The sequence below is a fragment of the Megalops cyprinoides genome, chromosome 3 (genome assembly GCF_013368585.1).
Source record: "Megalops cyprinoides isolate fMegCyp1 chromosome 3, fMegCyp1.pri, whole genome shotgun sequence".
In the NCBI taxonomy this organism is placed as follows: Eukaryota; Metazoa; Chordata; class Actinopteri; order Elopiformes; family Megalopidae; genus Megalops; species Megalops cyprinoides.
In genome coordinates, this window is record NC_050585.1 from 19316299 (window position 1) to 19344059 (window position 27761).

Sequence of the window (27761 nt, forward strand, 5' to 3'; positions counted from 1 at the left end):
AAGCTGTAGTCACACTGTTTTGGGCAAGTGTGTAGAATAAATACAAAAATTGAAAGGTAGCGTTGCACTCTAATCCTTTAACTTTTTGGGTATTTGCTGTTCCCAGCTTGGGCTAGGAACAGAAAGTAGGAGCTCTGCTTTAGATGGGAAGGCTGAGGAAAATGGACACAAATGACTCAAGCGAGCAGATTCAGAGGGAGAGAGAGAGGGAGGAGGGAAGAAAGGGGCCCAGAGAAGGGATGGTGGGTTGGGCTGTGACCTCACAATGCTTTAGCTCTCTGAAGCCTTGCCCCTGGTTGGCTAAGAAACCTGCCGATCATGTGACTTCCTTCTCAGGTCTGACTGAGTTCAGAAAGTATAAGAGGTGGTTGAAGGAAAGAGGGAGGGGCCTTCACACACCCACAAACACACAGACACACACCCCCCGGTATACAGAGACACAGAGCAAGAAACTGAAACGAAGTAGACCCGTAAAGCAAGACCAACCAGGCTCTCTCCACACTTCACACAGTTTCCTGCTCTACAATTTGGAAGCCATTTTGTAACTACACCCTTGGAAAGTTTACTTTTTTGCATCCTCCCTCTCTTTTTGGTTTTGGTCTATTGCTGGCTTTTGGACTTTCTCCTCAGTGGATCGCTTTCCTGGGAGGAAGGAGGGGGACGCGGGCAGCCTGACTCAGAGACCGGCTCCCTTACTCCTCTAGCTGTTCCTCGATCACAGACTTCACTCTCCAGAAGAGAACCGAGCGAGCAGGACGCCAGAGTGAAGAGGAACAGTGAGGTTCTCTTTCTGGTTTGGCCGTTTTGCTGCCCTCAGGGGAGGGGATAGCGGTGGGGAGTGGGTGGCAGATGAGGACAGAGAGAAGCAGCACGGTGACTTCTCACATCCTCTCTCTGCCGCTCCAGTCGTCCCATTGTCTCTGCCTCGCTCCCTCTGCTGCTCCACTTGCCTCCAGGTGAAGGGATGGCCAATGTCAGCCCCTGCCTCTCCTCCGCTCCCTTCAATGGCCAGCTCTTCTTCCCGCCTGGCAGCCCCTCTCCCCCGGGGTCCATCGTGGGGCCACAGGGGACCCCCATCGCCACTGCTGCCTTCCCCCTGCCCGGGGGTTTGTCCATGGAAACCGGGGTGGCTGCGGGACCTGGGGGGTTTGGGACTTCTCTGGCGACCCCTGCCCCGGCTGGCGTGTCCTTCATCATCCAGATCGGGTTGACCCGGGAGTCAGTGCTGCTGCCCCAGTCCGCTGACCTGGCCTATGTCAAACAGATCGCCTGCTCCATCGTGGACCAGAAGGTGAGACACTGGCAGGTGTCAGCTGGCATCAGTATAGCTGTGTATTAGGATTCTGTGTGGTTGTTTGTGTGTGTGTGTGTGTGTGTGTGTGTGTGTGTGTGTCAGCCAAAGAGAGAGTGAGAGAGAGAGAGAGAGAGAGAGAGAGAGAGAGAGAGAGAGAGAGAGAGAGAGAGAGAGAGCCACTTGTATGAACAGTGAAGTTTAAGATGACATGTATACTTGTACATATTGGGTGGAATGGTTCACTGAAGGACAACCCCTTGTGTGTGGTGCGCTCACCCAGAACCATATGGTGAGGCCACAGAATTGTCCTTCAGAAAGTCCCCTGTGTAAATGGAACCTTGGGTGATTGCTGTTTAGTGCTGAGTCCAGCCTGATCAGTGTATATGGTAAACATTTAATACGCATTAATCAGCATCTCCTCAAGGTGTTCACTTATACATCATCTGTTTATTGCCCTGTGGTTGCGGTGACTATGCTGGGGTGTAGTGACTATGTTGGGCAAACACATTAATGGCCTTAAACATGGGGGAGGTTTATAAGGTTGTGTCTCATGGTACAAGGCTGTCTGGCCCAGAGTGAGCACGATGGAAAAATTCCCTCTGTGAGCTGCAACACCATGGAAAACTGAGCGCAGGGCAAGGACAGGACAAGTCAGACTCCACACGCACACAGCTTCACAGTTCAGTCTTTTACAAGGATAATCACTTTAGGTTTAATTTAATTCAGCTCCTTTGAAAAAATACCTCTGTGTGCCTCACAGCGAATCAAATCACATCAAATAAAATCCCAGTGCGAACACCCAACATGGGCTGGGCGCTGGCGTGGCAAAAGGAGGTTTTTAAAGGCCGAAGTTAAACCTGGAGATTATTCTGTGACTGCTTTAAGAGGAAATTAGCTGAAAGGTTTACTTAAATCCATGTCCATCCGACAAATACACTCACACAGATATGTATGAACATACAGTTGAGAGAGAGAGAGAGAGAGAGAGCATAAGCAAGAGAGACTCAAGATATGATCTCTTTAGTCTCAGCCAAAGGAGACTCAGGGGATTTGATTGAGGTATTTATAGTGTTAGTAGAATGTTCAAGACCAGGCTTGATACAGTGCTAACCGCACTCTAGAATCTAGACTATTGGCATAAAGTCGAGCCTAGCTGGGCTGAATTTAGCTGTAACTAAGTAAGTAAGTAGCTGTAACTTGCTAATGGAGCCAAGCAAGACATGTGATGGCCATTTGCACTTTTTTCTTTTTTGCCACATACTTCTCTGCATTCTTTACAAGTTGCTGTAAGGGCAAGGGATTGCTAGAAATGCTCAAATGGTATATGGTACTTCTTCTGTACTTAGCACCAGGTGACAGATATCTCTCTATATTTTTCCAATTTTTCTGATCTCACCTGTCAAAGCAAAGCAGTGCACCCAATCACAACAGGCAAAAACAACAGGCAAATGCCTCTACATGAGTTTGGGGCAGCTACATCTTTGGAGGATGGAACCTCTAAACACTTTCCCAAAAAAGGAATCCACGGCTGACGTGGTTCCCATGCAGTGAGTCAGGGCCTGCGGTGTTTATTTGGCGGCTGGCGTATTGGATGGAGACATTTTTCCGCTTGTTTTGAGTGATTATGTGGCAGGTTATGGCCCTCTCTCCGGGAGCAGGAACACAACCCCACGCCCTTGCCAAGCCCGCAACTCGTCTGCATTCCCCAGCCTCTTCCTGTGTAAATCTTTTATTCTGGTTGCATTTGGGGCTTTTTCAATGCCCTTCCTCCCCTCCCCTCCCCGCCTCCCTGCCCCCCACCCCATTGTCTGCTAGATAGAGAGGAGGAAATGAAGTTTACTTCCTGCCTGCACAGTCGGACCGCGGGCTGCGATGTGCGCCCTGCTGCCAGCGTTGCCATGGGCACCTCTAAAATTTCAGTTGTGGACAGAGGCAGAGAGTGAGGCCTTTCCACAGGGGGATATCCCCACCCTACCGCCCACTGGCCAACCTGTTGGAACCGATTCACCAGGTAAAGGTTGTTCTGTTCCGCACTCAGGATATCTCATGTAAATATGCTTTGCTAGGATACTGTATATCTCAGGATAAACCCTTCCTCAACTGACTAGTGGGGTGGCTGGTATTATATTCCTGAGACTCTGCAGAGCAGTCATAGCCAATGAGACAAATGCCTCAGATGCCCCAGTCACTCAGTCCTGGGTCATATTATGTCCAAACTGAACAACACTCCCCCACTCCATCACCCCATACAGAAGAGCACACCCACCCTGAATCAAACCGGAGTGTCTGCCTGCATGCTTAAATGCATGTTGGTGGTACAGAGTGTGCTCAGAACATGCAGCGGTGCGTGTGTGATTGTGCTGTGTCATTACTGCTACCACCGGCTTAATGATGTGCGTCCTATCCAACGATGAGGTGTAATGTGTTTGTAAATGTGCCCTATAGATCTGGTCCTGCCTCTCCCCGGGGCGCTTTGTGGCGGCATTTTGTTTGTGATGCAGCCTGTTGAACAAGAAATGAGCCCAGCGGCCGCAGTGTGCTTGTCACAGCGAACACACAATGACAGCTCAACGCTCATGAATAGAGAGCCACTGCATTTCAGGAAGCGGTGCAGTGTAAGGTTAACCCAAAGGCTGCAGGTGGGGCATTGCAGTTGCAGCAGGCTCACCTATTCAGCGGGCAGGTTGACATGGATCCCCCGGCTGTCTGCCAGCATACCTCTGTGTGCCAACTTTTTTACTTTTACTTGGGTCCTCCTCCCCAGGTCTAGGTTCTCCGCTCTGCTCCTTCCACCAATCAGGATTGGCGAGTTCGGAGGTTGACCTGTTGTTCTGGTGTCTAGGTTATGCTGGTGGAGTGGTAAGAGAGGGATGAACTGTCTGGGCGTGTGTGTGGCTATGTGTGTGTGTGTCACAATGATGGTGATGAGTACCCTGAATTCCAGCTGGTAGCCATGAGGGAGGATAATGAAAAATGTGATTGACATCATTTATGACCGACCGCTTGGTCTGATTGTCATTTGACCTTCTTATCCTTTCATCTGATAGACAACGTCCCACTGTGCCTTTAAAATGGCTGAGAAATGAGGCAGACAAAATAAGTGTTGTTATTCTCCTCCAACAATTCTTCACATTTTTCTGCAGAAATGCAAGAACGGATCTGTTCTGTGGGAATATGGAATCGGTGGATTTGTACCTCTGAATCCTCAATGACTTCATCAATAAATTCTGTGTATGTGGAACTTTTACTGTAATCCTGAAACTGTAATTTCACAATTTGCACTACCCCATGTCCATCATGGAGTAATTAGCAGGAGAGGGCTTAGAGGGCTGACTTTGGTCCTCTAAGCTCTGCATCCTGCACTCATCAGTTTGATATCTCTCTCTCTCTCTCTCTATCTCTCTCTTTGTCTTCCTCTCTTTCTGAAGTACCGGTATTTGTTTTCAAGTGCATCTTAAAAATCCAAACACGCGTCCTCAGCTTGACATTTCATGCTTTTTATTAGCTGCAGAGGAGCATTGGCCCCTGGTATTTACGTGTGTTTGTGCGATGGAGGTTTAGATTTCCCTGCCCCCCCCAGTGTGTTTTGCTGATCTTTGAGGGCATCTGGGGCCTCACTGGATCTGTAAAGATGCTCTCTTTCCCTTGCTGACCCCAGATCAGCCGCAGCTGGGGAAAAAACAGAAAAGTGTTTAGAGAAGAGGCCGTTCCCTGAGGCTGAGATGTGATGGTGCCGGTGGGTCTGCACTGAGCCAGTGGGAAATGGATCGCCTGTTCACTGTCTGTGCAGTGGTGGTAGTCAGACAGTCACAGCAAATGCAAGGTGCAGTCACGGAGCGGGGGTTATTTTTAAACCCGCTGTCCTATAGCCAATGGAATCCCCCAGATGCTGACAGTGGTTTATTTTCTGTCCTGGCTGGCGGTGGGATTCTGTCTGAGCCGTGGTTTGCCCCCAGGGAGCAGCCCCTGGGCTCTGGCTTTGCCACACTGCCCTTGTCACAGGGGGTCAAACAACTCGTTTCACCCCGAGTGAGCTGGGATAGTTCCCCTGTTTTTGCCAGTGCTATGTGTGGGCTACCCTTGAGTGGGGCTCCTCGCTTTGTCCGGATAACTGGGGTCCCGCTCTGTGGCTCTTTCACTGTCAGTGGGTCACTAACTCTGGCAATTCTGATTGACCCACTGCAACATACCTCACCAGGGGGTCGAACGCGCTGCCAAGTGGTTTTTTCTTAACGTTTGTCTGACAGCAGTGTTATGAGTCAGCTCTGCATTAGCTGGACGACAAATCAGGAGGGCTCAGGGATGGCGCGGAGTATGTTTGTACAGGTGCTTATTTTGAGCAAATGAAGGTAAAATGTGTCTGTCTCAAAGCCAGTCATGATTCACCTTTGTCTGTTTTGACTGTGTGAAGCATGGTCTCCGCTTGGCTGCTGAAAGGCAGGATGTCTTCTCCTTTCTGCCAGAAGAGCTCAAGAGGAGTAAACAGCAGTGTATCCCTAGGCTGTGTGTCTGAGATGGAGGATGACAGTAATGTTGCATAACTGTGGTGTCCGCTAATCCCAGACACTCCGGGCTCATTTGCATTCGAGTGGAATAACTTTGCATCATCATGGGCACACATGTCCTTTTGACTATTTAGACCACTTTCAAATACACACTCCTGGTCCAAACTGTGACCACGTATTTTTAATGCATCATTTGAAGTCAAGGACAGACAAAGAAAGATGAAGTCATTCTTATTTTTGTTTATCGTGTAAACTCTTATGTCACTCTTACATAAGACTGACATTAGGCCTTCATTAGCTTTAGAACACCAAAGAAATAATGTCTTTGTCTGTTATCTATTTATACAGCTGGATATTTACTGAGACAATCGTTGGTTAAGTACCTTACAGCAGCAGTGTCCCAGCGGGGATTGAACCGGTCACCTTTCGGTTACGAGTCCTGCTCCTTAACCACCACTGCAACACTGCCCCACTGCTGGCATCTGTGTCCTGCTCTTCTGGACTTGGACACATGCACTGGACACACTTGTGCTTGTGTGCATGCATAAACGCACAAGGAAGGAAAGCTCAGGGGCGAGTGAGAGTTGGGCAGAGGGGCAAAAGGTTATTCCGAACTGGCTGGATGGTGGGTGCGGCTGATGAGCAAACCAGCCTGGGGGACGTTTCTGGTCCTGCTGTTGCTCAGAGCTTAGGGAAGCGACATAGTCAGGAACTCCACCTCATTGGATAAACATATGACCTCAGGATTAAGAGATTGGATAGGGCCAGGGCAAGCAGATATGCTGCCAGGGAGAGAAGGGGAGAAAACAAGAGATGAAGGTGGAGAAAGAGAGTGAGTAACAGGATGGAGGAAATGAGAGGAGAGGGGAAAGAGAAGAGAAAGCAATGGGATCCAGTCCCCTACAGGATGTATTCCCCAGCCATTCTGTACAGTTCAGCATGGGTAACACCCAAATTTAGTCATGCCCTTGATTCAATAGGAACAAAAACTGGATTCAACAGAAAACAGTGCATATACCGAATTGCTTTGCTGCTTAACAAATTTCTGTTTGAATTTAATTTACTAGTACAAAGTCAAAGTTAACAAAGTCATACTGTTAACAAATAATACATTTTATTCCACACAACATGAGTGTCACATTATGTTACATCTTTAAGTAACTGCTTTGCTAACTGTGTGAACTCTAAGCTCATCCCTCCAGGTATAGAGGTCTCTGGTCGGTTAGAGCTAGAGAGGGGTGGAGGGAGGGGGTGAAAAGAGAGGAAGTATCACAGTGACAGCATTGCCAGCACTGAGCTCACAATCCTCTGACAATCTCTCCGATTAGCAGGAGGTTGTCTGTGCGGTGTCTCCGGATGCCATCCTATCAGCTTACCTGGCTCACGCTACACCTGCAGGGGCCCACAGTGTGCCTCATTCATTGGCCCCCCTCCCTTCCTCCTAAGGCCGCAGACTGGCCTCTCACATTACCCCCTACCCCCCAACCCCCCAACCCCCCCAATTGACCACAGGACCACTTTGTATGTGAGTCTTCTGCTTGAGCCTGAGCTCACTGCTGCCAGCCCCCGTGAAGCAGGCCTCTTCCTCTCCACGTCTGCGCTTCCTCTCCGGGCCTCATTTATCTGAAGCGAAATGAAAGCTTGAACTCGCAGCACGACGTCTGTGTTGTTAGATTACTGCAGTTCCCCTGCAAGCAGACTCACAGCATTCCTGCTACATTATAGCAGTGATCACATCAACATCCCAGAAAAACCATGCCATGCTCACCGTGCTGGTGGCAACAGTCTATGACACACACTAACATTCTATTATTTTGAATGGAATTCTATTCGGCTGTGACAAAAGACCGGAGACATTAAAATGTTTGAAACTTCAAGAGTATGTTTTTTGAGGAAAAGACATGGTGTATCACATGACAGTACTTACAAAATTTTACTGTCATACATGTCAAATGTACATCAGTGTTATATGATGTCACTCCCATAGCAACAGACTAAACACCATGGAAACACAAAGGAAAAAGTTAGTATCCTATCTACCCATCTCTCTTTTTCAGGTAATTTGTGTTCCTGTTCCTCCTGTCATGTGGGTATTTGTGTGTAAGCATGTATGCCAGTGTGTGTGTGTGTGTGTGTGTGAGAGAGACAGTGTGTTCTTGCCTTTCTCCCTCCTCCAGACAGACCTTGTTTATTGAGTGTGTTCTGGTATTCAAAAGCCATGTGAGGAATGTGACCTCAATGATTTTCAGAAAAACCAAACCGATTAGCCAGCACATACCCTTTGGCGGTGTACATCAGGCTTGACTGCAATGAGATGTGAATGATGTGGCTCTGTTCTCTTTTTAGATTTCCCTTTATGTTACGCTGTGTACAGTAATGCAGAAGGACATTCACTGGAGGTATTAAGGCTATTAACGATATCCCATCATTCCACTTGTTGTAAGCTGGGTGGTCTAACCACTGCTGTCACAACCATTGTTTTCCACATATGGTAATACAATACACACAGAGGCTCCTCATATATGTAATACATGTGTTACTGAAGGCATGCAGGCTTACACAAACTTGTTAAAAACATGATGATATAAGCTGCCTTACTACAGCATTGTGTTGGGATCATTGGTATCATTTGACTACTGACAAACAAACTACTTTTGCTCTCATTTTCCTCCCAAATGCTGCTGACAGCTACATTGGTGAGATTGTAAATCTCAATCCCCATGATAAAGCTCATATACTTTGAATATATAAGAGCTTTCAGAATAATATAGTATATAGTATAGAATAATATATAGATTAATGCCTCAACTGAGCATTAATTTGAAACATTTGAAAACCAGCTGGGAGAATGAAAGGAAAAGAAAAGTGTTCACTCCTATTCTGTTGAGGTGATTTCAACTGGCAGATATGATGATGTCACACCTCCCACCTCTCTGCTTATTGTTCTTGTTTATGTCTGCATGCACAGCTTTCCTTTTTACCTCATTCCTTATGAGCCAATCAGACCTCTCTCTACTGCTCGGTTCTTTAAACTGTACTGCGTTAACACGGGACATGCTGCTCCCCATATGCATTGTTTGCACACACTGGGTAGATTCCGCTGCTTTAGAAATAATTGTGACTCGTGTCACTTCCTTGATTTCTCGGTGAAACGTGGGGACGAGGAACAAATGTAAGAAGGAAGAAAAGGAGGCACAGAATGCTATGAGAAGAACGGAACATTCTTGCTTTATTTAAACTTCGTAAATTCCGTATCTTGCTTAGGAGGAATTCCCTCCCTCTTTGGGAAGGCAGGATTTTTGGCATGAAATGGATGGACCTTTGGAGAACTCTTCTGAACGGGGGTACATCAATGCGTCTGCTACTGGAGAAGACAATCGGGGAAATATCTTGCTTCGGTCATGCCTCCTACAGAACTGGAACAGCCTGTAAGATGGCAACCAGTTACTGATTTTAGGGTCATGCAGGCTGCAAGAATATGGGAATTGGGGAGAGGACACAATTTAGCACTTTTGGAATCCAAGAATTTTATTTTCAGCACAGTGTTTTCACTGGCCTGGCAGTTTATTTTTGGACGCTATTGGTATTTTGACTGAAAAGAGTACTTGTATTTGGAATGCTGTACCTGGCAAAAATAGCCAGCACTCAATGAGAGAGAACTGTGAATGTGATAAATCAGGTTAGGCTAGTAGTGTACTGAAGATCACTGACTCCTCTTCTAGCCCGCACATTTAGCAGCTGCGATGCAGCGGTGGCCGTTTACACCCCTGAGAAAGTGGGAAGCAACATGTCTTTGCCTGTTCCGCCTGACCTTGCCCACCTGTCCTCCTCTCACGTTCACCCTGTGCAACTCATCAGCTGGTCTGCCAGTCCTCCTCTGCCGTTCCAGAGCCTTGGATTCTCCACCCTTCTCACTGGTCCAGACTGCTGCTGCCCAATGAGGTTCTCTGTGACATCATCGGCATTGTCACCCGGCCTAGACAGTGCCACACTTCTGTCGCCACGGTGTGTTCTGCTGGCTCCTCTTCAAGGCAGTGCATAGCTGTCATTCCGCTCCTGTCTTTCCAGAAACTTTCCCCTTCGTCATGGTGACCTAGCGGCATTCCGACAGCATGAGTGTTGCAACAAGATAAGTTCTCTGTCATGAAAACAAACAGAAATCAGAAGTTCCTGAGTTCCCTTCTTGTCCTTTACAGTTCTCTTGCCCCATACACCCCCCACCCCTTTTAGAAGCCAGAGTGGCAAACATTCTGAAACTGTGCTATACTGTCCCTGCACATTTACCTGTAGTATAAAACACTGACACAAGTTCCACTATGATCTGAAGTGCTTGTGAGCCACAGAAGTATGTAGGAGGACTGAAGAGAGCCTGATTGATTTTGGATGTCCTCTCTCTAGCCACTTCATTCCCACCCCCAGTCCAAGGTGGTCATTACATACCTGTCCTAAGAGACTTGCATTACATGCATTGGACATTACGCGTGGGTTACACTGTACACAACTGAAAAGATTTTCAGTGGGAAGTCCAGGGTCATAGCCTCACAATGCTGTAGTTCCTCCTTCAATCTCCAGTACAGAGGGAGGAGAGAAAGAGAGAGAGGATGAGAGACTGAGAAGGAGAGGAAGAGAGAGCAGATGAGAGAGAGAGAGAAAGACCCAACAGTAGGGTGACCTACGTCCTCTTTTCTCCGGACACGTCCTCTTTTTGGGACGCATTTTTTAGGTCCCAAAAAGAGGGCATGTCCAGGAAAAAGAGGACGTATGGTCACCCTACCCAACAGCCACAAACAGTCTTTTACACATTAACTGCAAATTAGTCCAAAACTGAACTGTGTGAGTCTCTCTCACTTTTTTGTGTTCTCTCTTCACACCCTGTTGTGGTTTCATTTTAACCTTCACCCTAGATGTTTGCTATTTCTGCTATCTCTTGCTTATCTGTACTGACTGAACAGAAAATGCACAGAAGCCAGAACTGGGTTGTATTCAGTGGAATAGTGGGTTCATTTTTATCAACAGAGGATGTTGTAATGCAATGCAGTCATTCACAAATCTAAAACAGCTACTTAAGACCTCTGTTCCTGCACTCTAAAAGATAGTTATTATACATAACGTATTTGATGGACAATTAATGGGCAACTTGTTTTTGTACTAATAATGAGAAGCAACCATAGTGCACTAGTATAACCATACTAGCATATAATATGTATGCAAGATCTAAGACACCAAGTTCATGCTCAATTCTTCAGTCAAATGAAATCATGATTATTTTGTAAGGTTTTGCAACTTTGCCTTGTAAACTTTAATATCTGGATATGCTAGGGAGCTTGGTCATATGTTACACTGGTCAGATGATATCCTGGCAGTTAGTTTAGTCACAAAGAAACGTTTAGGACATATAAGACCTTGGTGTGCAGTTAGCAGCTAAATGCCAAAAGGACAGACAAGACATCTGGATGTGGAAAGCGCTTGCATGTGTGTGTGTGTGTCTATACAGTAAGTGTGCTTGTGTGCACACAGGTATACCTGTGTATTTTCATCAACATTTCTTCTTTTCCATGAGTGACTGGGTGTGTTATTTGTGTACATATGCTTTCATCGGTGCCCTTGCAGGAGATCCTTACCACAAATCAAAGTTTGTGCAATGCCATCATGTTTGTGCGTACATAAACTTACGAACAGTGTTATGAGTATAAATATCAATGCTTGCATGGGTAATCATCCTCAGTCTGTGGCCAGAGGCTCTTCCTTCCTTATGAATCAGCAGTCCCAGGGGGCGAAATGAGGCTGAATGTAGCCACTGCACTGTTCTGTCTGCCTGAGCATGGGTCTCTAAAGAGTGCAGCACCTCTCACATCTCTCTCAGTCCAGGTCACGCCATTGAAACTGAACCCTTCTCCCTGTGTCTCTCTCTGGTTAAAGGGCTGGACTTTAGACCAGCAGGCCACTAGCATGATCACTGCCAAGGAACTGTGAATAGTGTGGGTGATGTATGAAATGCAGGTCAGCCCTGGATAAGTATGTCTGCTAAGTGAAACGCACCAGCCAAACATGTTCAGTAATAAAGAACTGCAGAGCTCACGACACATGGACCTTAAGGTAAACATTACCTCAGACTGTATGTGCTAGTCTACCAGCTTGCCCCTGAGGAGATGACGTTTAATGAGGGTGAACCGGAATCGTGTCAGGGTCCCTGACGATCTTCTTACCAGTCACGCATCACACTCTTCCTTTCTTCCTATTGTCTACCACTGCAGCCTTGAAAAGGGAGAGAAAATAAGAAAGAAGGAGAGAGAAAGAGGGGGTAAAAGAATGAGGAGGGGAGTGAGGGAGGGACAGAAAAAAGATGAGGCTGTGTTCCCTCTAGGGCAGGGGTTGAAACAAGGTACTTCTTTCCAGCAAAGAAGCCTGTTCTCACTGTATCCACCAATTTCTGTAGATCAGTCACACCTGCTAGGGCCTGGAACATTCTGTCGGTGGAGATATCTCACCACATTGAATGCTTTTTAGCTTCAACTTTTAGCTTTAAGGTATGACAATCTGATGATGATGATGGTATGACTGATCACATGTAACATCAGTTTAATTCATTAATATTATAATTTTTAATAACCACCTCAGGTAGAATGAAACCTTTGCCATATACTTAACATTAATCAAACCCTGTAGATCTGACAACGTGGATGACTCCCGGTCCTGCACAGACTACAGTAAAAATTGAGTGAACCTTGTGTCCACATGTTTTGGCACTCAAATCCCAAGGATTGTTTAGTTGGTGTCCTGCCATTTTTTGTGTTCTGAATGTTTTCCTCTGGTTAAGTGAAGAGCCTTAAATAAATGAATGGCTAATTATTAATGTTCAGGCATCACAGAGACGTTAAAGACAGAGTGTGACCTCAGAGTGGACGTTGGGGGGTAAATTTCTTTGCTGAAGGATTAATTCAGCCCTATAGCTGATGCAGCTATTTCAGTTTCAGTATGAAATGTTGGTCTATTTTTGATTATGTTCTGCAGAGCTGCGTCTACGTGAGAAACTGCTGAGAACTGTCATAGCAGCCATAGCCACTCACATCTTAAGGGTGTATTTATACCAGTTTAGAACCATTGAACAAAGCATGTCTACCAATTATTAAGTGCAGGACTTAATTTTTTAAAGTAGTTAGCGAACAGATGATGAGCATAATAGTATAATATTATAGTGAATTATATAGTATATAATAGTATAATACTGGCCATAAAACTTCACTTTGATCATTTAGAAATCATAACATGCATATCTGTTTAAATTACTTTCAGTTCATGTGAGGTTTTAACGGCAAAATCTTCAGGGAAATAATTTTTTCAGTGGAATTTAGTTTCCTGAGTGGTCTACAAAATTAGTCTGCCAAAAACCAAAATGGATGTTATGTTACCTATTTACCTGCTAATGCTTAGTAGTAGTAAGTAGTAATATATGTTCTAAATGTTTTCTATCAGTATATAGGCCCTTAAAATAATGTATGACCAATGTTGCATTTAATATTTGAGTGTACATATGCAAGGGTTCTGAGGCAAACCATGGTATACTCCTGGCAAGGGGAACACACTTCTCCTCTGTGTTTGTCTGTGTCTGCTGAGGTGGCGTGACACCTTTAGCTAACATATAACTGCATGTGTTTCTGTTGGGGGGGGGGGGGGGGGGGGGGGAACAAACTACAGCTATCGAATGTTTTCATGCTCCTGTCATCTGGTCACCGTATGTAAATATTTACTCTGGCACAGAATCTAAACTTCACCAATTACAATAAGTACTTTTTTTTTTAATGTAGAATGTGTTTACCTGCCGTAACAGCTGTGCTGGGTGCATGAAGTATGCTGACCTCGTATGGTAAGATAACTCCAGCAGGAAGGCATTGAGGGTCCACAGACGGGGGCTCGGGCACAGTTTGCAGTCTTAATGCAGGGGAATCATAGTGCATTCACTGGCCTGTTGAACTGCTGGGAAACTCAATATCTCCAATACACACCCATACGTGCAGCTTAAAGATGCCGTTTATTCACACGCAGGTGTGTTAGGTAACCACACAGTACTCTGCCCTCGGCATTGAAGGAGTGGACTTCAGTGATGCTGTCGATGCCAGTATCTGCACTCTTGTTGGCTGTGGAGGCAGGTTTGTAACAATCACTGAGGCAGCTAGTTTGTACCAGAGCTTTCTTTCCTGAGCTTGTCGTGTTGGTCAGTAGCTGACAGTAGCAGCACTGGTGTATTCAACATAGATGTTGGTCAGTAGCTGTAGTAGCATTGTTGTATGTGGCATACATGCTGTTTTATTGCATATATGTCATGGCTAGCAGCTCATTGCCTCTCCTGTAGTGTTTTTGGCATACATGTTGTTCAGTTGTGATGGTAACACTGGGATATATCACGTACATGTTGTTCAGTAGCTGTAGTGGCATTGTTGTATGTGGCATACATGCTGTTTTATTGCAAATATGTCATGGCTAGCAGCTCATTGCCTCTCCATGTTTTTCCCACTATTCTTGTTCGTGAGACTACAGCTCAGGTGCTCAGGGAAAGGACAGAGTCAATATGTCAGTTAACCTTTGAGGTTACATCTTCATCACCATGGCAACCACATGCCCAGCGTGGACATATGGACTAACACAGCAGTAACAGAAGGAAAAATGAACTGAAATGGCTCTATAGTTATTAACTGCCATGATTAACTGTATGATAAAAAAGGTACCTATTTGTTTTTTCAGTCAGATGTTGGTATCTTCCATTAAGAAGAGTTTACTAGAAGGACTAACAGTGGATAGTGGCCTGACCTGGTCGGCTGTGTTGATATATTACACCTTTGAACTGATTACATACAATATATCCATTTGTAAATATAATCTTAAATACAGGACAAGGCCATATTAAAATACCCCAGTCTTATGTTTTTGATATAATCAAAAAAATGTATATTTGCTCATGGTAGTTCTAGCACTTCTGTGTTGTATGGGGTAGGGCAAGGCCAAAATGTTATGCAAACTATGCACTTACATTATTATCAAAAAAAAAAACAAAAAAGGAATGTTGCATATGATAATTAACATGTATGCGTACATAACACGGATGGTCATTGATAAAAAATAAAATGTTTGAAATTTTTGATGTCTATAAACAAATCATGATTCACAAGTGAAAGGACACAGCTGCATGTTGTGAAGGCATATAAATGGTCAGAGTAAGATACAGCCAACACAGACAGGTTCTTCAGTCAAGCAATGACTCAAATTAAGCAAAGAAGACCTAAGGAAGAATGAAGTACAGCACCCTCTATAGTCCTGGCTCTCCAGCCTAGCCCTACAGCCTTTAAGGATGGAGTAAAGACCATTGTGTCTTTAAAGAAAACAATCTCTTCTGTGAGTCTGCGTCTGAAGACAATGCAGTAACATCACCATATACACTGGATCACACATGTTGCCCATCACTGAATAGAACACCAGCCCCTGAAAGGGATGGTATGAGGTAGTCAGGAGCTCAGGTGAGTCAGGTGGCCATAGGCTAAGCTTGGGCTTGTTGACATTTGATGTTTGGATAAAGATGTGTTGTCATTGTGATTTCTGGAGTGTGAAGTGTATCAGGTGTCTTTGCAGAAAGCAGTAGCTTGAAACATGATGCCCAGCCATTCGATTTGATTTGAATTTCGAGGTCCGCATCATCTGATTGGTGCTGTGCCAATTTCCTCACCCATAACTGTGTGGCAGCGGAATTGCGCGTGTGCTGCTCTAGTCAATTTCTATTCCTGTGTATGGTTTGGACAATGTGTCATCTTCTTCAAAGTAAAATAAGACCTCTGAGAAACCATCACATATAACAGAAACCATATCATATATGTCACAATATAAATCATTCATGGAAGGAACCTCTGAACAGACATTCCCAACAGGATGCATTTGAACTTGAAAGGATTATTTATTGATAGCAATATAGGCCTGTCTCTGCTTCTCTCGCTTTTGCTCTTGTTCATCCTTGTTATCTATATCTCATTCCGTTTGCCCTCCACGCTCTCTGTTTTTCAGTTCCCAGAGTGCGGCTTCTATGGGATCTATGACAAGATCCTGCTGTTCAAGCACGACACAGGCACCAACAACATCCTGCAGATGGTCAAAGGTGCCTCTGACATCCATGAGGGGGACCTCATCGAAGTGGTGCTGTCAGGTGAGGGTTCGTCCTCTCCCCCCTGGACACCTAGGTACACAGGTGCTCCTCTTACTCTGGGCCATGCACCTGTGGAGCGGCAGAGGTGATGAGCGGTGACTAGTTGTGGTCAGCCTATGCTTTTCTGCAGAACAGAGGAACAACATTTTAGTTGGATCATCATTAAACAGCTCACCTAATGATATAGCATGGGCTACTGTGTTTCAAAGTGATAAGGAGCAGGGCTCATAACCCAAAGGTTGCTGAATCAATTCCTAGATAGTAAACTGCCATTGTACCCTTTGGCAAGGTACTTAACCTGAACTATGACAGTATATATCCAGTTGTACACATGGATAACATATACTGATTGAAAGATGTCCCTCCGGAGAAGAGTGTCTGCTAAGCAAATGCAAAAATGTGAGAAAAAGCAACAATGGATGTTTAAAGCAGTAGTTTTACAGAGTACAGCAGAGAGCCGTGGTGTGTGTGTGTGTGTGTGTGTGTGTGTGCATGTGTGTGCATACATGCGTGTGCATGTGCATCAAAGCATAAGAGGGATTCCCCCATCAGGGCAATGGAGTGTGGTTATTATTTATACTATCTGCCAGGTGTGAGTAGTGAGGGACAGAAAAGGAGAAAATAGGACTGTCTCTAGGGAAGGTATTTTTACAATCAACAGAAGACAAAGTGGGGTCCTATGGGAAATGTGCTGCATGTCTTTTGCTGCACCTGCCTATCATTATCTTCACTGACAGGCAACGTGGCCTTGTGGTTGTTAGAGGACAGACAGTGTTAGGTGTGGCAGTGTTGTACCATTGAGAAAGACATTTACCCTGAATGGCCTTAGGAAATATCAAATTTCATAGACAGATAGTATGAAGTTAGGATGATAGATAGTATGTAAGTTGCCCAGAATACGGGTATTGTCCACTAAGCTAACTGTACATAGCATATTGTTTCTGCTTATCCCCTTTGTTTGTGCTGTTGGTGTCATTGCACCAGATGTGATCTGTATAAGGACAAGAACATCCCTTAGCATGATTCAGAAAATGACTTGGTGGATGGAGACATTTGTTAATTAATTTTCCAGATATTTTTTATATGTTTGACTGAGTGGTTGTATTCCCAAGCTGTATTTGACAGTTGATGCCTTTTACCCGGGCCATTTAGCGGCTGCCACATTCGAGGACTTCCAGATCCGGCCCCACGCCCTGAACGTGCACTCGTACCGTGCTCCTGCCTTCTGCGACCACTGTGGGGAGATGCTGTTCGGCCTGGTGAGGCAGGGCCTCAAGTGTGATGGTAAATCTGTGTCTGTCTGTCTGTCTCCTTTCCTGTCTGACTTTTTGCCCAGTTTGCCAGCTCCATTGTGTGTAAAAACATACACTGCCCACTATCTGGACATAGGTGTACATGTGACAAAGAGAGACTAAGCAAGAGAGACAGAGTAAGAGAAAGAGAGAGGTGAAATATTTTCTCCGTCTCTCTCTTTATGCTGCTGTTAATACCTTGTCTGTTTGTGGTCTGTGATCAGCTGGGTCTGGTAATCATTCCTTAAAGTAATCTTCATGGAGTATGAAGCATGAAGCACAAAGGCTTTAGATGAGAAGGAAGCCATAGGCTTCACATTATGACACTCCAGGACCTCCACCCAGCTGCTTGGAGAAACCAACGCAACTCTGTTTGTCTCCCCCTGCAGGCTGTGGGCTGAACTACCACAAGCGCTGTGCCTTTAGCATACCCAACAACTGCAGCGGGGCACGCAAAAGGCGCCTGTCCACCACCTCGTTGAACAGTAGCCAGTCTCTCCGGCTATGCAACACTGAGTCCCTGTCCAGCACACTCACAGAGGACACCACCCTGGTGAGGTCACATGCGAGCGAAACTAGCTCAATGGAATGGAATTGTCAAGAGATGGCTATCATTTATAGTATACTGATAGAGGAGCAGTACACTTTATGAGACCTAATTGGTTAAGGTACTGTATTTCTCCAGTCCTTGTATAATCATATGGGCACTATAGTGTGCGGGTGCTGCCTTTACTGGTTGATCTATCTTCTGCCAAGTCCCTGTACATTTATAGATGTGCTTATGTCTTCAGTTGGATTGTGAATGCACTTGCCGTAGGCTGCTCTGCTTAATAGACCAGCTCTGGGTTAAAATGTGCCATAGTCACGTGCACACTCATTTTCCTAATGTTGTTAGCCGTGGACTGCATGTAAAGATCACTCATATCCTGCCTTTCCAAATGAACCCCCCTAGCCTCGGACCCCCAGCGAGGTATCCCGGAACCCCAGTGAGGCACGGCGTTTATATTCGGGACGTCCTATCCACCTGGACAAGATCCTGATGACCAAAGTGAAGGTTCCCCACACCTTCGTCGTGCACTCCTACACTCGGCCCACGGTGTGTCAGTACTGCAAGAGACTGCTGAGGGGGCTCTTCCGTCAAGGGCTGCAGTGTAAAGGTGAGTCTGGGGGAGAGAGGAGCATTGACAACTCTGAGTCAGAGACATGGGGAGCAGAAGGAGGAGTCTGAGATGGGGTGAGAGGAGGGAGAGGATTCAGGACAGTGTGGGGCTCTAAATAGACTCACTCACATGGATAACTCCATCACACTGGCGAGAAGTGGAGGAGTTACAGATATCAGGGAGGAAGGAGTGTTAAACCTGGGGAAGTGTGTGAAACCCGCGGAAGAGTACATTTACATTTACATTTATTCATTTGGCAGACGCTTTTATCCAAAGCGACTTACATAGGTTACAGTTCTTTACAATGTTATCCATTTATACAGCTGGATATTTACTGAGGCAATTGTGGGTTAAGTGCCTTGCCCAAGGGTACAGCAGCAGTGTCCAAGCGAACCGGCAACCTTTCGGCTACGAGTCCTGCTCCTTAACCACTATGCTACACTGCTGCCCGTAAAAGTAAGAGTAAAAGGAGTCTGAGACATGAGATGATGAGAATGATCTGTCTGGGTGATGAGTCTGGGTCCGGGGGAAGTGGGGGAGGATGAGGGGTCTCGGAAAGTCTGAAACACGTCTGAAATGGAGATGACTCCAGAGGAAAGTCATGACTCAAGCAAACTTGACAAAGACGGTGATTATACACTCTAAATAACTTCTCCTTCTCTCTGTGCAGACTGCAAGTTTAACTGTCACAAGCGCTGTGCGTACAAAGTACCCAATGACTGTCTGGGAGAGGCCATCATAAATGGAGGTAAGGAAAGGCTTCTGGGATATTCCCATCATTCCCCAAACATTCTTCTGTGTGTGTGTGTGTGTGTGTGTGTTTTCATTTGGAAAAGAGCCATGCTTGTGTTTGCATGTTTTGACTATATCAGTGTGTGTGTTTTGACTACATAAGTGTGAGTTTGTTTTGTCTACATAAGTGTGTGTGTTTACATTTGGTGTGTAGCTGTGTGTGTGTGTGTGTGTATGTGTGTACTGACTTAAAATCCATCTTGTTCTTAGATATGCTGAGCCCCAGTGTGGACCCAGAGCCAATGGACTGCACAAGCGAATTGGGAGATGGCGACAAGTCCTCCCTTATGGACGACTTAGACGACACCTGCAGCATACCAGGGTCCTTCTCCCTGAACACCTTTCCTGACAGCAGCCAAGCTGGGGCCAGCGAGGACCAGAGGTCAGTCTGTTACATGCACAGACGGACACACACATAGATGCACGTGCATGTACAAGCGTCCTTAATTTTTGCACAATTCTCCCCTCAGCTCCACGGGCTACATCCCGCTGATGCGCGTAGTGCAGTCGGTGAGACAGACCACTCGCCGCTCCAGCACGGCCATCAAAGAGGGCTGGATGGTGCACTACAGCAACAAGGACACTCTGGTAATGCTGCTGCTCTGACAACCTGCCTCCTCCTCCTGTCTGTCTGTTTCTAGCTCTCTGCCCCTGTATTTGCAAGACACTTTACAGCTCTCTGCCAGTGTTGCTTGATGTAGTGGCTGATATGATGGTATGAGGTTGTGGTCTAAAGCTGAACACAAAGACAGACCAAGATGGGGGACGGACATATTCTGGTCCTGCCTTCTGCTAAGCTGTTACTCTATCTCTGTACTGGTAAAATGGTGGAATGCAAGAGCCATGCCTGAAACTGCATAGCACCTCCAAAAAATTCACTCCTCTACATTTGCTCCCAAGGAAAATTAAAGGAGAGGGAATGTGAGAATATGAGGATTCACAACTTCCCTGTCTCTTTTCCTCACTTATATTGGAAATGAGTATCAAGTTAAAAGAAGTCTAAAATGTGTTTGACTTGCGATTTGCAGTTGGTAGTTCTCAAGGTCTTGCCAGTGTTAGCATGCAAACACTGTCATTTTTATGGTAGCTATCCACCTTTATCAGGTCTTCACAGCTTAATTTGGTCCACTTCTCTTCTTGCTTAAGTACTTTTCTAATAGTACTTAAATACTTAATCTTTCCTGACTGTCTGTCTCTTTCTGTCCCCCTCTTCCCTTCCTGTCTTCCTTTCAGCCACTCCTCTTTTTTGCTCTCCTTGTCCATGCCTCTGGAATGCACTGGCGTCCACCTTGCTAAGCCCCTTGACCTTTGACCCTGACCTTTCCTCTCCCGTCCCTCCAGAGGAAGCGGCACTATTGGCGCCTGGACAGTAAGTGCATCATCCTCTTCCAGAACGACACCACCAACAGGTACTACAAGGTAAGCTTCGCTCTCATGAACTGTGAATACTGAACTCTTTCTGACCCACACCCAGCCACAGGAGGAATGTGTTAGACAGCTTCCTTTAAAAATCGGGCTCTTTCACAGACCAGAATTACCCCTGATCTCAGCCCCTGGCCTCATTCACATGTTTGATTTAGTCCAACATCAGTGCTAATGTGTGTGAACTTCTCCTGGGAAGCCAATCCATTTTGTTGCAATTGTGTTGGAATAAAACAGAGTGAAATAATACATGCTCCAGGAGTTAAGGTGTTTCATGCCATTAGTCCACAATTACTCAATCTAGATAATGTCTTTTTCCGTGCTTTGGATCTCCACCGTCAGATCTCTGGAAGGTTTGGAAGGATTAGCTTTATTGCTGTTGACGTACATGAAGTTGGACAGAAAACCTGATGTGGCTTGACACTGCTGACATTGTGTGAAATTACTTTTTTGACTGAAGGGTTGTAGGGGTGTATTTTTCTTTGGATGCTGTGACTCTTGCAATTCAGGAATTCTCTCCATAGAGTTTTAGAGATTTGTTTGTATCTTCAGCTTGTCAAGAGCTTGGCAAAGAGAAAAGGACAAAACAAATCCAGTTTATCTATTTATTAATTCAACATGTAATTAATGGCTTGGGTTAACTGAAAACAACAATCTCCATGGCCTTTAAGCTGCAGAAACCTGACTTCAAGTAATTTTCAGAGTAGACATGGCCATAGCATGACCACATAAAACATGCTTGATATACAGTCACTAAGTGAGGAATATGATTGTGGAACTTTCCTCTGCTCATTATGAACTTTTTTTTAAGATGCTATGATTTACAGTGTTGTGTCCCCTCCCCCATCACCAGGAGATCCCCCTGTCAGAAGTCCTGGAGGTGTGTCCTGCCAGCGACTTCACCCTTGTCCCACCTGGGACCAGCCCCCACTGTTTTGAAATTATCACTGCCACCATTTGCTACTTTGTGGGTGAGGACCCTGTCCCCTTTCCCGCCTCATCCCCCACATCCACATCCCCTCCTGACGTTACTGCCTCCCATGGCATTGCTCCAAGCAGTGGGGTGGGGCAGGACATAGCCAAGGCATGGGAAAACGCCATTCGCCAGGCCCTCATGCCCATCATCTTCCAGGATGCGCCTGCAGCCCACGGGCACATAACCCACAGTGAGTGGTGTTTCTGTCTTATTTTCTGTATGATAGCATAGTGCATAATAAAAGTTTTTCCTGGTGTTGAGGAGTAATTGCTGTGCTTTGTGTCCCCTTGTATTGTATTTGTAACGCGCATAGCGTGTATGTGCATGCATGTGTGTGAAAGAGTGTGCCCCCATTTCAGTTCTCTTTAGCAAGGCAGCATGCTCACTAGTTTAGGAAGATCCTATTGAAAGCTGTTAGTATAAGGAGCATATGCTGGCAAAAGGAAAGCAAAGTTACCGCGTCTGTAATGCTGTCTACAGGGCAGGCATCTGTGAGCATCTCCGTCTCCAACAGTCAGATTCAGGAGAACGTGGTGAGTGAACAGCCTTTGAACTCTGTCAGTGTGTCACTCTATATGTAGAAATACAGAATTGCACTTGCAAATTTGTAAGAAGGGACTAGAATATGTTGATGATGATGATGATGATGATGATGATGATAAACTCCCTCATAGGACATTGCTGCAGTCTATCAGATCTTTGCGGACGAGGTACTTGGCTCTGGGCAGTTTGGGGTGGTATATGGAGGTGAGTCTAGTATACACTTCTTGGTCTCTCAGTGCATTTGCAGAAGCAGTGTCTTTGCTGTTATTTGATGCTTCAACATATAACCATATAACGTGCAGTTCATATCTCACTGTCTAACTATGATTTTTCTGCTCCTGTTCTTTCCCTCTTCCACCCACTCCTCTCTCCATCCCCCTTTCTCTCTCTCTCTCTGCGCAGGGAAGCACAGGAAGTCGGGACGTGACGTGGCAGTCAAAGTGATCGACAAACTGCGTTTCCCCACCAAGCAGGAGAGCCAGCTGAGGAACGAGGTTGCCATCCTGCAGGTAGCCATTAGGGGGCACCATAGAGCCTCCATTCAATGCTGCAGGGAGAGCTCACAGGACTGAGGTCTTCACGTAGTATCTGTTGATTCACAGTGGGACCTTTTAGAGTTTTCACAACTTTTCTCACAACAATCCAAATGATGGAGATAAAATAAGATCACATCATCATTGCTGATTAATTATGTGACCATTGCATAGTTTTTTTTCCAATGAGGATGTCCTTATCCAGGGACGTGGTATCCATACTTAGGACGTGGATAGTTTTAAACAGTCATCTTGCACCTGGTATTTAAACAACCAGGACCCAAAGTCCTTCTCTCTACCCAAATGGTGCCTGTGACCTGATCCAACAGTATAAAAATTTACCCTTATCCATAATGATTTATACAACATTCATTTTGCACACTGTATTTTCGTACAGCTGGAAATTTACTCAGGTTAAGTTATGCAGGTTAAGTACCCAGCCAAATGATGCAACAGCAGTGCCCCTGGAAATCAAACCAGCAATCTCGGGCTATGACCTCATTAACTGCAATGGCACACTGCCTACATATTTCACCCTGGTGATCAGCCACTCAATCAATGCACTTTACTGTGACTTGTGCCAGGGCAGACTGTAACGTGAAGCTCTCTACAATGATAGGAATTATTCATATGATAGTTAATTCGGTAAACAGGTGTTATCAATACAAAGCACTCCACTCCAGAAGTCTAACTCTTCCCCACCCGTCTCCCCCCTCTCTCTGTGGACCACAGAGTCTGCGTCACCTGGGCATCGTGAACCTGGAGTGCATGTTCGAGACGCCAGAGAAGGTGTTTGTGGTGATGGAGAAGCTGCATGGAGACATGCTGGAGATGATCCTATCCAGTGAGAAGGGCAGGCTGCCAGAACGCCTCACCAAGTTCCTCATCACACAGGTCTGCCTAGTCAACCCAACCCCCCTTTTTATGGACTACGCTCTTCTATCCCCCTCTCTGTGTCCTCTGTGTATTTGGGCATGTCCCTGTACCCAGAAGCCTTATGAATGCCTTTGTGTGTCTGTGTGTCTCAATGCGAGTCTGAGTGTCTCCTTTGCTCTATGTGTGCTTTATTGAAGATCTTGCATTTATGTGTTTGGCGCTTAATGAATGCCTATATCACTCCTTTTAAAGTATACATTTGTCTTGTGACTCTCTGCTTGGCTGTGTGAGTCTCCGTCTGTGCGTCTCCGTCTGAGTCTTTGCCTTTGTGCTTGTCCATGCAAGGGTCTGCACGTCTGTCTGAGTTTCTATCTGTCCACTGTGGTTCTGTGTCTGACTGCTTGAGACTTAGAGTATCCGCAGGAGTATCTGCTTGTTTGTTTGAATCTCTAAGAGAGCGAATGAGTCTCCTTGAGAGTTGCCTTGTCAGTCGTTGTATGAGCACCTCGGTGTGTCTGTACTTGTATGAATCTCTGTCACTCCGCTGCCGTATTTCCCCTCTGGCCAGCTTGGCTGCTGACAGCCTGACTCCCCCCTGTTCCAGATCCTCGCTGCCCTGCGGCACCTCCACTTCAAGAACATTGTTCACTGTGACCTGAAGCCTGAGAACGTGCTGCTGGCCTCGGCTGAGCCCTTCCCTCAGGTAGGCGAGTGAAACGGCCCACGCATCATTTCCCATTAGTCAGCCGTGTGCCCGGTTCATTCAGCTCTGCACAATTTCAAAACATCAGTACAGAATGTGCTTTGAATATGATTCGGGCCTTCTCTCTTCAGCTTACCGTCTATGCCTTTGGAAATTCTGTCTCTGGCTCTCATTCAGAATCAGAAAATCAGAAATCTCTCATCAGAGGGAAAAGGAGTGTGGTATCATTTTGTAATTTATGACACATCCTTAATCTGTTTGAAGATGGCAGGTGCTAGTGAAACAGTTTTAGGACAGTTTCAACAGAGATGTGCTTTCAGTATGTTCAATGTTGCAAGTGTTATTAGGAAAATCAAAGAAAATGGGAAAAGAAGTCAGAATTCCATAGTATACTTTACAGATGTGACAGTGTGGAAGTCTCTTTCCTTGATTCTCTGTTTCTGAAGTCATATCATTGTGGCAATTGAAATTGTGAAATTGTGGCAATCTGGCTCTTCAACTGGTGTGACCAGGATGTCCTTTTAGAGTGGATCCCCTACATTCTATAATTCCAATTTCAAATTCCACTCTAATTATAAACAATCAGAGTGTGTTCAGGCATTTTTAGATCAAACTGTCGACCGCACCCTACATCTGCTGTTAGTCCTCCCCTTCTCTATCTCTGTTCCCCCTCTTTTTCTCTCTCTCCTCTGCTCCCTCACCACTATCCTCATCCCTCGTTCATCCTCTCTTTTTCGGCCCTCAGGTGAAGCTGTGTGACTTCGGCTTTGCCCGAATCATCGGGGAGAAGTCGTTCCGGCGCTCGGTGGTAGGGACCCCGGCCTACCTGGCCCCCGAGGTGCTACTGAACCAGGGCTACAACCGCTCGCTGGACATGTGGTCCGTGGGCGTCATCATGTACGTCAGCCTGAGCGGCACCTTCCCCTTCAATGAGGATGAGGACATCAATGACCAGATCCACAACGCCGCCTTCATGTACCCGCCCAACCCCTGGAAGCACATATCCCCTGAGGGTATGCAGAGAAGCACACCTGCGCTTCCCCGGCCGCCGTGCTGGACTCTGTGTTGTCACTTCCCTGCTCTGCTTCTCCACCACTCACAGTCTCCCACAGACGCTCCTGTTTACACGCCACCTTGCAGCCCCCTCCATTCTTTTCTCATTCTCCTTTACATCATTTAATGTCTTAATTTGTTTTTGCATGTTCTCTTCTTAGCCATAAATTATTCCCCCCTGCAGAAATTCTTTATAGATTCCTCTAATATGACCTGTCTGCAAACTAACTGCAAACTACTTTTTTAATTTAAACATAATATGCAATAATGTGCTCATGTTGTATTAGAATGTAATTTTTTTGTACGGATTTTATTTCCTTATCTCTCATAAGTAGCCACCCTAGATAGTAATATGATGAAACACTGATAGTTCTACTAATATTAATGGTACCACTAATGATACCATTGCTGAATAATAATAACAAGGAAAATGATTATGAAACCTGTATGTCTATATTCCTCAGCTATCGACCTGATCAACAACCTGCTACAGGTGAAGATGAGGAAGAGATATAGTGTGGACAAGAGTCTCAGCCATGCCTGGCTCCAGGTATGATTACTAACACACACACACACGCACACACACATACAAACAGAAACACACAGACACACACACACACAGAAACAAGCACATTTCTGTGCATAATGATGCATAGACACTGCTGATGAATGCAATCATTCAGATACAAATGCAACAGCTTTCCTACTTTATTCCAACAACCCCCTGCCTTTTTTCAACACATATAATATATATATATATAATATCACATTGCAGCCAGTCTGCCAGGTAGAGGTGTAACACTCTAGCGAAGGGCGAGAGCAGTCACCCCAGCTGGCCTCAAACCCGGGTCTACAGGGTACCAACCATGCGACTTTGACTGCGACGCCAAAGAGCCAGGCTTGTTGGTATGGCAGTCAGAGCGCATACTCAACTGTAGAGACAGCACTCTGTCACACTGCCCTCCCCTTCGGGAAGTGCGCCCATGCGCTTCACACACCAAGGCGTTCCTCATGCATTCCCCCTGCCGTACTTCTCCCATCCCAGGGTGCCCCACTCACCAGTGCTTCACCCATCTCTGGGGTCCCTCACACCGTGCTCCACCCATCTCTGGGGTCCCTCACACCGGGGTCAACCTAACCTGGGGGTCCCTCATACAGCTCACACACTGGGCACGCCTCCGATGGCCTTGCAGCAAGCTATCCCACTTGACACCATTTGTAGCGAAGGGTGGGAGCAGTCACTCCACCTGGCCTCGAACCCGGGTCTACAGGGTACCAACCATGTGACTTTGACTGTGACGCCAAAGAGCCATAAGAGCAGATAGGAGGATACATCAGGGTGGATAACTGTCTAACTTCACACATTCTTTTACTGTCTGTCTCCCACCTGTCCCCTTCTGTTACTAACTCAGGACTACCAGACGTGGCTGGACCTGCGAGGGCTGGAGTGCAGGTTGAACGAGCGCTACATCACCCACGAGAGCGACGACCACCGTTGGCAGCTTTACTCCCAGGAACACACGCTGCCCTACCCCGCCCACCTGGTGCCCCCGCCTGCCGCCCCTGACCATTACGACGAGGGAGGTGGTGACTCCGAAATGCAGGGCTTGGCAGAAGGGGTCAGCATCCTCTGAGGCCACATCCAACCCTGTGGCAGGGAGAGACAGAGGAGGATGGGGTGGGTCTAATGTGCCAGTGGGTATGGTTCAAGGAAGAACATGGGTAGAAGGGGTTGGTCAAAGATGCCACTGGGTGGAGCTTGTGTAGGAACAGGGGAAGGGAAGAGCTTGTCATTGAACACCCCCATCCCTCCAGGAGCAAAAATTCAACTCCCTCATTACGTCTCATCACATCTGTACTTGGTCAACTTAGCTCAATGACCTTCGCACCCTCTGAAGCAAGGGAGCCTCCCACTCCTTAGACTCCCTATGGTGATGGAGAAATGAGGAGCAAGGCCCTGTATTCCTGTCATTTTAGGACAGTACACAACAGCACGGACTTAAACCCAGCATCACCTCATATGGCATTCTACACATATGGCAGTCTTCACAACAGATGAAGGAACCATCACTGTCAGTCTAACCTTCGCTGCCTAGAGAGGGGAGCATAGCTACTTTTGCCAAGCTGAAGATGGGAACACAAACCGAAGTAGAACCCAAACCTGTAACTTTCATATGGATTACAAGAGTTTCCCTATTACCTGCACAACAGTCTTCCTGTGATGTTGAAAGAAGAACATTTACCTTGTACCTTGATCAATTTCTCAAATGTGATTGGCTCATTTACCAATCAACTGGAGGGCCATAGTTAGTAATCTCGACATATCACATAATATATCAAAATGGGCAGGGTTTGTCATCTAATGCCACCAAATGCAAGCAACTAATGCAATTACTAGAAGAGAACCATCACATGGTTCTGATACC

The 27761-nt window shown here is 46.0% G+C and overlaps 1 protein-coding gene across 1 annotated transcript; it reads left to right on the forward strand.

Annotated features, from left to right (window-relative positions):
• Positions 1-460: 460 nt before the first annotated feature.
• Positions 461-27761, forward strand: LOC118775342 (serine/threonine-protein kinase D2-like). Its single transcript, XM_036525219.1, has 18 exons — positions 461-1291; positions 15847-15985; positions 17138-17269; positions 17667-17830; positions 18230-18434; positions 19108-19185; positions 19440-19611; positions 19700-19817; positions 20571-20648; positions 21505-21817; positions 22108-22160; positions 22302-22374; positions 22573-22679; positions 23436-23597; positions 24184-24282; positions 25028-25295; positions 25800-25885; positions 26748-27761. Exons 1-18 carry the CDS (start codon positions 965-967, stop codon positions 26967-26969), a joined length of 2796 nt encoding a protein of 931 aa, XP_036381112.1. The 5' UTR covers positions 461-964; the 3' UTR covers positions 26970-27761.

Coding starts and splice junctions, on each gene's coding strand:
- LOC118775342 (XM_036525219.1), top strand. CDS start 965: ATGGCCAATGTCAGCCCCTGCCTCTCCTCCGCTCCCTTCAATGGCCAG. Junction 1,292..15,846: donor GCTCCATCGTGGACCAGAAG/GTGAGACACTGG, acceptor TCTGTTTTTCAG/TTCCCAGAGTGCGGCTTCTA. Junction 19,186..19,439: donor AGAGGCCATCATAAATGGAG/GTAAGGAAAGGC, acceptor TCTTGTTCTTAG/ATATGCTGAGCCCCAGTGTG.